At 36.0% G+C, this 12,034-nt stretch overlaps 2 protein-coding genes across 9 annotated transcripts; both read left to right on the top strand.

The window, feature by feature from the left end:
* The first annotated feature begins 25 nt into the window (after positions 1-25).
* EOL1 (ETO1-like 1) lies at positions 26-4,758 on the top strand. The gene is made up of 5 exons (XM_012976328.2): positions 26-1,014; positions 1,120-2,829; positions 3,141-3,432; positions 3,733-4,042; positions 4,273-4,758. The coding sequence occupies exons 1-5, from the start codon at positions 890-892 to the stop codon at positions 4,491-4,493; spliced, it is 2,658 nt and encodes an 885-aa protein (XP_012831782.2). The 5' UTR covers positions 26-889; the 3' UTR covers positions 4,494-4,758.
* Positions 4,759-7,432: 2,674 nt separating this feature from the next.
* On the top strand, positions 7,433-11,768 carry LOC105952701 (putative protein phosphatase 2C 51). 8 transcript variants are annotated; one of them, XR_016030693.1, is made up of 10 exons: positions 7,439-7,653; positions 7,880-8,183; positions 8,457-8,713; positions 8,812-8,929; positions 9,029-9,203; positions 9,308-9,942; positions 10,030-10,289; positions 10,383-10,503; positions 11,409-11,456; positions 11,577-11,768. XR_016030693.1 is itself a non-coding variant. In XM_088816279.1 (6 exons), exons 2-6 carry the CDS (start codon positions 7,889-7,891, stop codon positions 9,543-9,545), a joined length of 1,083 nt encoding a protein of 360 aa, XP_088672405.1. In that variant the 5' UTR covers positions 7,433-7,653; positions 7,880-7,888; the 3' UTR covers positions 9,546-9,811. The 8 variants fall into 8 exon arrangements, 1 of the variants encoding a protein (XP_088672405.1); XR_016030696.1 differs by lacking the exon at positions 11,409-11,456 and having other exon boundaries at positions 7,439-7,668; positions 10,018-10,289; XR_016030695.1 differs by lacking the exon at positions 11,409-11,456 and having other exon boundaries at positions 10,018-10,289.
* Positions 11,769-12,034: the final 266 nt, after the last annotated feature.

A 12,034-nucleotide genomic window follows, 5' to 3' on the forward strand; every position in this document is an offset into this window, starting at 1 on the left:
TCATTCAATTGGTCGTTATGTTTTTATATTATAAATCCTATGATTGCTTTCCTCAAAGCGGCGTCGTATGATGTTAAAAAAGACGTCTTTAACCCGTCACTTCAAGATAACATTTTTACTTTTTCAGTAATTCCATTATTCCAAGTTTTATTTCAATTTTTTTTTTTTTCCTTCATTTTTCCTACTCCCAAAAAAATGCAGCAGTGAGCTTGCAGCAACCTTTTTATGTCCAACGGATATAAAATAAATGGAAAAAATTTAAAACCCCAAAAATTGAAATGAAAGAAGAGAGAGAGAAGAGAGAGAGAGAGAGAGAGAGGGGGGGGGAAAGGTGAAAACTTTTGTTTTACCAAAACGATATAGCAAAGAAAAGCGAAATACTGTTTGAAGTTTTCTCTTTCGGATTCCCAATCAATCTCTTTGATCCACACGCCGCTGCCCACTTCCCGTCGTTGGTTTGTTAAATGGAGACCACAATTATAGTGGCTCTCTTCTTGATTTCGGTTTAGCTGGTTTAGCTGCTCCCTATTTTGTGGGTTTCGTTAATTTTTTTTTTTTTATTTTGTAATTATTTTTTTCGTTAGGAGATTTGGTGGCCGAATGTGGTTTAGGTTACATTTTTGGTAGAGATCTTGTGTAATTTTACTAGGTTTTCGGCATTTTCAGTTGCTTTCTGGTCTTCTATTTATGCTGCCCAGGTTCTCCCCCCCGGTTTAAGTGCAAGGGTTCCAGTTTTCTTTTTTCTTTGTTAAATTTCTGAAGATTTGAAGTTTGTAAGTGTTTGTTTGAGCCGGCGTTTCAGCTCAGAAGACAGTGGTTGTTAAGCAAAGGGAAATAATTCAATCTTGCTACTGTGGAGATCTGGGACCTATTTAATCTTTTTTGCCCCATGAAGACTTTTTTTCCTTCCGATTCTTGTAAAGAACCGCTGCTCAACTCTATTAATCCTCAGTCATGGCTCCAAGTAGAAAGAGGCAAGCTCACAAAACTTCCACCGGAATCTCCATCTTCAATGTATGTCTTCCATCTGTTTGTTTTAATGCCTCTGTGATTAATTTAAGCTCCATTTATGTGATGTTTTTAATTATGGAACAAATTCTTTTTTCCGTTTGTCTGTAGAGAATCTCTCATCAAGGTTCCCGAACCGCCAATCCTTCCATTCTACAAACCCGTTGACTATGTTCAAGTCTTGGCTGAAATTCACGAAGAGCTCGAGTCATGTCCCCAGACAGAGTGGTCGAATCTTTACTTGTTGCAGTATCAGGTCTTTAAAGGCCTAGGAGAAGCAAAGCTGATGCGAAGGAGCCTTCGTTCGGCTTGGCTGAAGGCGAGCACCGTTTATGAGAAACTCGTATTTGGGGCTTGGTTGAAGTACGAGAAGCAAGGCGAGGAGATCATTTCCGATTTGCTATTGTCTTGTGGTAAATGCACTAAGGACTTCGGATATATAGACATTGCCTCTGAGTTTCCTGTACACGAAACTCCAAGCTTCGCAACGAACGACACTTTTTTCCTTCGTAGTAATGTTTCCTTTCGAATCGGAGACGAGAAAATAACGTGCGACAGGCGCAAGATTGCCGGACTTTCAGCTCCTTTTCACGCCATGCTTAACGGGTGTTTCACAGAATCCTCCAGTGACGACGTCAACCTGTCTGAAAACAACATTTCTCCTTTGGGAATGAGAGCAATCAGCGAATTCAGTAAAACGGGACGATTGGGTGAACTGCCCTCGAGTCTTTTATTAGAAATATTGGTATTTGCCAACATATTTTGCTGTGGGACCCTTAAGGATGCTTGTGACAAAAAGCTCGCTTCTTTAGTGTCCTCCAGACAAGACGCAGTCGAACTAACAGAATTCGCCCTCGAGCAAAATTCCCCTGTATTGGCCGCCTCTTGTCTGAAGGTGTTTCTGTACGAACTTCCCGATTCGCTGAACGACGAACAAGTAGTAGAACTGTTGACCAGTCTCGATGCTCAACAACGGTCAACTATGGTGGGGCCCGCCTCGTTCTCTCTTTATTCTCTACTGGCCGAAGTTTCAATGAACTCCGACCCCACCTCGGAAAAATCCGTTCTTTTCTCAAAGCAGTTGATCGACTGTGCTGTAACCGCCAGGCAGAAAATGGTGTCCCTACATCAGTTGGGATGCATTCGTCTTTTCAGAAAAGAATACGACGAAGCGGAGAAACTCTTCGAGGCTGCTCTGAGCGAAGGCCATGTTTATTCAGTCGTCGGTTTAGCTAGATTAAGTCAAATAAATGGGAATAATAAAGATTCTTCTTACGAGAAAATCACATCCATAATATCCTCTCACACTACTCCACTTGGATGGATGTTTCAAGAGAGGTCGTTGTACTGTGATGGAGACCAAAAATGGGGCGAGCTCGAAAGAGCGACTGAACTGGACCCCACATTGACCTACCCCTACATGTACAGAGCTGCATCTTTGATGAGAAAACGAGATTTTGAATCGGCACTTTTGGAGATCAATAGGGTTCTTGGATTTAAATTGGCGTTGGAGTGTTTGGAGCTCCGTTTTTGTTTCTATCTTGCTATCGAGGATTACCAATCGGCTATATGCGATGTTCAGGCGATACTTACGCTTTCTCCCGATTATAGGATTTTCGATGGGAGAGTTGCGGCTTCGCAGCTTCGTGTGCTTGTACGAGAGCATGTCGAGAATTGGACAACGGCTGATTGTTGGCTGCAACTTTATGACAGGTGGTCTTTAGTTGATGATATTGGGTCACTATCTGTGATATATCAGATGCTCGAATCTGATGCTGCTAAAGGGGTTCTTTATTTCAGACAGTCTTTGCTCCTTCTCAGGTATTTGGTTTTTCTTTCGAGAATTTGAATTGTTTTATCTTATAAGCAAATAAATGTCATATTTGTTGATTAAATGGTAAATACTAGTCAGATCCAAAATCTTGCGATTTTGTTTTTCCTTTAGGCTTTAGTACTAAGCCCTTTTATAACCTTTGATCATGTATATTGGTGTCGGGGATGGATTTTAGTGGGGCGGACAAGTTTCTTACATGTTCGAACATTGGAAAAGTCGTGATGTATAATACTTATAAATATTCATTTTTTTAATTTTAGGTTTCTAAAATTCTAATTTTGTTTTGACTTGTGATCAGACTCAATTGTCCTGAAGCAGCAATGAAGAGTTTACAGCTGGCTCGCCAGCACGCATCGAGTGAACCCGAAAGATTAGTTTACGAGGGATGGATCTTATATGATACTGGTCACTGCGAAGAAGGCCTAAGAAAAGCCGAGGAATCTATTAATCTCCAAAGATCCTTTGAAGCTTTTTTCTTGAAAGCCTATGCCTTAGCCGACTCTAGTCAAGATCCATCTTGTTCATCCACTGTCGTATCTCTTCTCGAAGAAGCTCTAAAATGCCCTTCCGATAGACTCCGCAAAGGCCAGGTACGATAATAATGGTATATATTATTCTCCGTTTTTAGCAAATCAATATTTTATTTTAGTGTAGACCATAGTTCTAATCTGTCTTGTAATATATTGATTGCCTTCAACACCCTCGAGTTTAGTCTAATTGCTAAAGAAACCCTATGATGCAATTATTTTAGCAAAATACACCCAAAGAAAAATTGCATCATTGTGGGGGGTTTTGCTAATATTTATAATAGAAGGTGCTGAATGCAATAAACCTAATATTAATATTATTACCAGCTTGTCTAATGAAGTGTTATTATTTTCTCTGACTAGGCACTGAATAATCTGGGAAGTGTGTACGTTGATTGCGGTAACTTGGATGCTGCAGCTGATTGCTATATCAACGCCCTCAAAATCAGGCACACGCGGGCCCACCAAGGTCTTGCTCGGGTCCACTTTCTAAGACATGATAAAAGTGCAGCTCATGCTGAGATGACTAAGCTTATTGAGAAAGCTAGAAATAACGCCTCGGCTTATGAAAAGAGGTCAGAGTATGGCGACCGCGAACTCACAAAGACGGATCTTGAAATGGTGACTCGATTGGACCCACTTCGGGTTTATCCTTACAGATATCGAGCCGCAGGTTAGGTTTCTTCATAATCGTATAAAATATAAATTAAATATAAACTAGTCGGTTCTTGAAAAATAGTGGATTTTCATTCTGAATTCTGAAAGTCCGATTTTTTATTTTTCTGAATTTTTTATTTTTTTTTCGGAACGAAATCGGATTACATATTACATTCGGGATTCCGATCCAATTCATATTACCGTTAAATAATAATAATAATTGTATGTGTTTCGCTCTCGGTGCAGTTTTGATGGATAATCACAAAGAGAAAGAAGCGGTGGAAGAACTGTCGAAGGCAATCGCATTCAAAGCGGATCTTCACCTTCTTCATTTACGAGCTGCATTTCACGAGCACATAGGAGATGTTATCGGAGCATTACGTGATTGTAGGGCCGCATTGTCGGTTGATCCGAATCACCAAGAGATGTTAGAACTCCATAGCCGTGTCAACTCCCAAGAACCTTGACAAGAAAAACTACTACTAGTACATTATTATGAAAAAAAAACCAGGAAAAGAAAAAAGAGAAGAAGATGAAGTTAGCTTTGTAGCCTTTCAGTGTATGTATGTTGTATGTATACCTGAGATAGTGTGTCTGATTTAATGTGCAAACAAAACAACCTTTGTATTGTCTCTCTCTCTCTCTCCTACCCCAACTTTTGTTCTCTTTTTTTCATCTGAATTTTTGTATACTATCATATTTTTTGTAATATAATTTTTATTAGCAGTTTAATTCACCGTTAATTTTAATTGGGTCAATTACATATGGGGGCTATTTGTCAAACACCCCTCATTCAATTTTGACTTCTTGATAAATCCAATTTTTTTATTGATATTTGTTATAAATCCAATTGAGTGGAATTATCCAAAATGCCCCTATCTAATATTACTTAAAATTACCATATTGTATTATTTTGAAAATCCATTATTTTCTTAGTAGATATGCAAATCCCCCTATTTTCTCCCACCACCCCTATCCTCTCATCTATCACGCCTGTTTCTCCTTCAATTAATCAATTAATTAATTGGGATTTTCTTTGTATTTATGTTTAAGTTTTATCAATTTTCTTATAAATGGTTTTTTTACACAACCGTTTTTTAAGTTAAATTTATAACATAAAAATGTTTTTAACAAACTGAAATTCGCTATAACTTACCAAAAATTACTATGTGATTATAGTATTCTATTACGAAAATACAGTATAAATTTATCGAAAAACTCTATGTAATTAACAAAAATAACTCTATAATTAATGAAAACCACTCTTTAAATTAAAGAAAATTACTATGTAATTAGCAAATTTCATTACAAGAATTCACTAAAAACTTATCAATTAACGAAACCCACTCTATAATTAATGAAAACCACTATGTAATTAACAAGTTCCATGACAAAAAAATTACTACAAACTTATCAATTAACGAAAACCACTCTGTAATTAATGAAATCAGTATGTAATTAACAAATTTCATTACAAAAATCCACTAAAAACTTATCATTAACGAAAACGACTATGGAATTAATGAAAACCACTTTGCGTGCAAAAACCACTCTGTGTGCGAAAACCACTATGCGTGCAAAAACCACTCTGTGTGCGAAAATCACTATGCGTGCAAAAACCACTCTGTGTGCGAAAACCACTCTGCATGCAAAAACCACTCTTACATTGAAGTGGGTCATGTACATATAAGTAGTCATCCCCAAACTTGACGAAACATATTCTCAAACACAATTCTTACCCAATAGAAGAGTTCATCTCTCATACAGATGAGATGAAATACAACAATGAACATCAACAATTGATAGGGGAGAGGAATAGGCGTCATATCAGATTATGGACGAAGATGTGGATCTCGGTTGTCCCCTTTCTATCGCGAATTTGAAAAGATATCGTCATCCATGGAAGCAAGAAGCACATGGAGACTAATTACGACTAATTTAATGCTCCATCATTAGCGACTAATTTTATGATTGGAACGAATTACGACGGATTTAGGGCTGTTTTTATTAAAATTACGAAAAAAATAAAGGAAAAAAGATAAACTATGTTTTCCTTTCGATTTTGGTCTCCAATGGAGTAGTAACGACGTCTAGAGTCGTCCTGAGTGACTGAGTGGGCACCCTGGGCGGATGGTTGAGAGAAGAAACTGACAATAGTGTGAGAGCCCTGGCCTTGAGCTTCGTGTCCATGGCAGATGCAGAACGTTTGGGGGGGACGAGTTGGGGGTTGGTTATTTCCTTTCGCAATTAAGTTTTATTTAGATTATTATGTTTATTAAATATTTTATGCCGTGTTAATAAATTTTTAATTAATGTTAAGTGTTAAATAATTTGCTAAGACAATTAAAAATACTTAAATATTTCAAATCCTAAAACATACGTTACTTTTAGGTTAGGGATATAATTGTGATAATTTATTATTTTTTATTCATAAATACTGAAATGGATTTATCTTAAAAAGTTGTAAAAAAATTGGATCCATTGTAATTAGACTTGTGTGGTGGGGGACTTTTGACAAATAATCCCTTAAATATGAGACACTTTTTTTAACTATATATATATGGGTTAAATACAAAAACACCCATGTACTATGAACTTTGTATCATTTACCCCCCTGTACTACACATAAATACAAAACCCCCCTGCTATTATATTTTTTCCAAAATCTGACGAAAATACCCCTGCTAAACCTATAAATATAAGGGTTTGTTTGAGCATGTTTTCACTATATTTTTTAACATTTTCGGTCAATTTTACTTGGGAAATTTTTATTTTTTTATTTTTTCCTTCAAAACATTTAATTACTTAGATTTTTTTTAATTTTCTGAATAAAACCTTTTATTTTTGGCATTTTGAATTTTTTCATTTTTTTTTAAATGTCTTCCGGTAGTTCAAATTCTCAACAATAATAGGATTGTAAAGATGTTTGAACTACCGGAAGACATTTAAGAAAAAAAACGAAGAAACTCAAAATGACAAAAATAAAAGGTTTTATTTAGAAAATTAAAAAAAATGTAAGCAATTAGATGTTTTGGAGAAAAAAATATAAATACCAAAATTTCCAACGTAAAATTGACTGAAAATGGTAAAGTATATACTGGAAAATGACTCAAACTATATATATATATATATATATATATATATATATATATATATATATATATATATATATATATATATATATATATATATATATATATATATATATATATATATATATATATATATATATATATATATATATATATATATATATATACAAATATTATTTGCTGTTTATAAGTTTCTTTCAGATTATTTCAGTTAAATTATTTTTTGAGATAGAATATACGAAATTATAAATTATAAAAAAAAATCGTAAAAAAACTAAAAAAAAATAAACAAATAAAAGGAAAAAAAAGAAGACGGAAGCAACAACAGTGTGAGTTGGCAACTGTAAGAATTTCTTCCAAGCTGAGCCGTACGACCAATCAAAAATTGTAGCGGTTGAGATGGCGATCGGTACTGTTTAAGGTGAAGAACCGAGAATTTCAGCGATCAAAAGTGGACCCACCGGCACGGTTTACACCGCCACACCGCGGTTGTTGTAAAGATCGGCGGATCAAGCATCTTGTCTCTATACGCATTGTATGATGAACCCATGTATTAAGAAACTGTGAATATTAATCTCTCCTCCAATTACACATAGATACTCTAGTTTCTGTAGAATTAATGTCTATGGTTTCCGAGTTTCTGTGTAGAAGTGAACTAGTGAAGTATGATATTCTGACTGAATTTTGCTTTTGCATGCTATCTGTTTGTCTAATTGTCTGAACCAGTATTTTGGCTAATATTCGTCTTGTTTATTTTTTAGGCGATCAGAATGCTGGTGAACTTCACGATGAAAAGGGTTGTGGTTGTGATTGTAGTATTTGTAGGAGTTTTGTTATGTAGCATAGCAGACGCAGTTCGTGGAGTTTCAGTGTCCTGCATGGTGGCATACGAAGAAGGTGGGGTCCGTGCTGTATTTAGTTCACCCGAGTGTCCTCAATGGGTTTTATGTGCCGAGCCTTCTAAAAACATGTCGAAGAATTGCCAATTCGCCACCCTTCAGGGACGTAGAAAGTATCAAGAAGATCGTGTTACATGCAATCTTGATATGAAACTACCATTTTCAGGTGACGGTATCCCCTCTGTGAGCTTGTATTTGATTTATTGAAAATTTTGTGATGTAGTTGTTGGGTATTCTGTTGTTACTAAGTCGATATAGGAATGGAATGAGTAGTATACATAATTTTATTATTGATTAGAAAAGTTTGTTTTTATGTAATTTGTGAAGGAGCTTTGAAGTTTCATTTGTACTTCTAGTTCTGGATATGCAATAGTTCGAGTACCTTCTTCATTCTCAGTTGTTCTATTTGTGATTTCAAGTTTTGCTTGACGAAATGCAGGTGAAGGTGGGCCCGAGGAGATTACTATTGGTATTGCAGCTATATTTGATGGCCATGGAGGCGAGGAAGCCAGTGAGATGGCTTCGAGAAAACTTTCAGGTTATTTTTTGATTCACTCTGTGTTTATCGCATACAAGCGAGCACTTTCGGGCGACAAAGAGAATCACGTGCCATTGATTGGTCATCGTTCGCTTCCATCAATTTTAGAGGAAGCATTATTGAGAACAATTCAAGACATCGATACAGAGTTTTCAAAGGTAATGTTGATTAGTTCTTTCGCGAATTATTTTCCTCCATTATGTTTTATAGCTTGTAATATTAATTGCTTGTTTCAATTTTATGTTACTGTCCCCAGGAAGCTTTTGAAAGACGATGTGTTTCGGGGTCTACTGCCACCATTGTTCTATTGGTTAACGGCGAATTTCTGATTGCGAATGTTGGTGATTCAAAGGCAATTCTCTGCTCTAAAAAAGGTGCAATATCTTTCCTTCCCCTGTATCAAATATCTATGAACCCTTGGCTCGTTGATTCTTGTCAATATCTCTCTCTTAACTGTAATGCATATTTTGTAGAATCTTCACTGGGAGAAGTTTATGCTGAGGAACTGACAAGAGATCACCACCCGGATAGAGAGGATGAAAAAACCCGAATCGAAGCAGCTGGAGGATTCGTTACCAAATCGAGCATTCCACGTGTCAACGGTGTATTGGCCGTGTCCAGAGCTATCGGCGATGTTTTTTTGAAAAGGTAATAGATGCATTTTCTTTTAGCAATTGTTCTTTTATTAGGTGTGGTATAATCTTTAAACCAAGATGTTTTTTTACTTTATTTTTTTTTCTTTGTACGTGTAGATATGGTGTTACAGCTGAACCCGAAGTCACTGGTTGGAGACCTTTTAGCCCTGAAGACATGTACCTGGTGGTAGCTTCGGATGGTATCTTCGAGACATTGAATTCTCAGAATGTGTGCGATCTTCTAGACGACAAGGCATCTTCGTCCTCATTGTCGGACCGGATAGTTCGCTCCGCATTTAGAACAGGCAGCACAGACAACCTATCAGTTATTGTGATTTCTGATCTTCATAATTGACACAGAGAGCAGATAAATCACGAGAGCAAAATTAGTGCTCAAAATCGGTAGTGATTTCATTTGATCCTGGCCCAGAGTTCCATTTTTCAGAGAGCCAGCTGCCACTATAACTGTTTCGTAGTTTTATCCGATGTGTTTATCCATACTCGGTGATTCCATTTTAAATGAACTGATATGTAAAGGAGTAGTACTCTGTTTATCCATACAAATTGTGTTTTAGAAAAGTAAAACCGGCCCAAATAAAATTGACTCTGTTTATCCTGGAATTTTATTAGCTCGTTTGGTGATTGAAGTTTGTGGCTGAGGAAGCAAGTTAGTGACAGACTGGCAGTTTGGCCAGCCGTACGCCACTACAGCCGCCTGCTCACATCCGAAAAAACCCCAAAATTTGAATTAGGTAAATTCTTTCAGTTTGATTTTTTTTTTTTTTTTGAATTGAGTGTGCATGATAATAACAATCACTAAAATTTAGTGTCTTCTCTAGAATAAAATTCATTTGTGCCACAATCCTGCTTGACGCCGCCAGGGACAGTGGCTGAAGTGGTGAAGGCAACGGTGGCTATGAGGGCTGCCACCACATAGCACAACTGCGAGTTATCGGTCAGCCACCAACGGCCCTCATCAATGAGCTTTTGGTGGGTGGCTTTGAATATCTGCCCCGCGGTCTGGAACTCTCTATTGTAACGGACAAAGTGGCATCGAATTCTTCACAAACTGCACCAAATTAACCAGAAAACTAATGGGGTAATTTCTCTTGATCACTATATAAGCATTTTCATGAAAATATGTATGTATTTACTTTGTACCATTTGAGTTCCATATGCATATGCAATGCAGCTTCTTGGATTCGCCACGGTTGACGATCTCGATGAAGGTTTGGCGCTATGTGTAACACACTATTGCCATCGTTGTCCACTTCGCGAAATAAGTTTTCTCGAGTTTCCGAGCGTCCAATTAGGTTCGTTGAGTGCAGATTTTATCCATCACTGCTTGTTCATTATTTTTGTTCATTATTTTTGTCAGTACCTATATATACCTTCTTCAAAACGTAAGTCCCTAATAACCATCAAATAAAGCTTTTCTTTCAAGACAGGCTTCAATAAAATAAAACATTTTGGTAGGTATAATTCTTCAATTAAAATCGTAGTTTGCGTTTGTTTTTAAATCGTGTTCCTTAACAAAAGACTTTCAAAAATATAAATAAAAAAAGAAATCCACGTGTGAGAAATAAGCCGAAAAGGTGTTTTATTAGGATTAGGATTCGTAAGTTAAAGTAGGATTAGGAGACTATTATCTTGCAAAATTACTTGAATATAGAACTTAACACGTGTGCTAAAATAAATGTATAAAAAAAAGGATTATTTTGTAGACCCCTCATTTCCAAATTATATATAACTAACTACCAAGTGGATTACGCTCTAGGAGAAATCCTCTCATTTCGAAAATATTTTGACATACCTCCCGGGCTACCCTGAAGTTCCTATAATACCCTTCTAAAATCAGTTTTAAACCCTAGCCACTCACAGTCTCTCTCTTCTTCTCTCTCAAATTCAAAATCCCGTCTCCACAAACCTCCCACCGGCGAAATTGCTTCCCGGAGCCATAACTCTCTCTCCGGTGGTCGGAATTCGATGGTTTAACTACCGTTGGATTCCTCTCGTCGAGCTCTTTCTTTTGGTGGTAATTTCATTCAGTTTCGAACGCCGATTTGTTTCTGCAATTTTTTTTCATTCGAGAACGGTGGTCTTGCCGGAGTTTTATTTTGTGTTCCACCCGTCGAAATTTGACGGGTCACCGACCGTTGGATTCCTCTCGTGGGGATCTATATTTTGATGGTAATTTCGTTTATTTTTATGTTTTCAGATTTATTTCTACATTTTTTGCATTTGTGGCCGCGCGGAACTATTGGTGGTTACTCTCTATCTCTCGATCTCTTAATGTTTGGTGATTTTTTAGTGTTTTGATGTTTTTCTTCAAATTTGTTGATTTGCACTAAAGTAATTTCTTTTTGTTTTGATTTTGCAATTGCAGCTTAATGAAGGCCATTAATCCTTTCCTTGAAGGTGTCAATTTTTTGTTTTTTTAAGTTACATCAGATCTGTTCAACATACTGTATACATTACTATAGTAACATGTAGTTACATATGCGTATATTTATGTATTTTCGATTTGTATTTTATTGGTTCTGATGTGATTTATAATAAAAATATTTAAATTTGTAAATTTTTGGGTGTTATGAATTTATTTTGTATAAGTCACGTGTGTGTATACAATTGATCGACTAAAAAAATGGGGAAAAAACGAACATAACTATGAATTACTATAGGTACTATAGTTAATGTAGTTATTTTCAGTACTGTAAACATATTGTTTTGAAAATTAAAAAAAAATTAAAAAAATAAAATAAAAAAAATTAAATATATATATATATATATATATATATATATATATATATTTAACAAACAGATTTATAAAAAAAAAAAAAATAA

This window comes from Erythranthe guttata, chromosome 4 (assembly GCF_056151865.1).
Source record: "Erythranthe guttata isolate IM_541 chromosome 4, IM_541, whole genome shotgun sequence".
Taxonomy (NCBI): domain Eukaryota; kingdom Viridiplantae; phylum Streptophyta; class Magnoliopsida; order Lamiales; family Phrymaceae; genus Erythranthe; species Erythranthe guttata.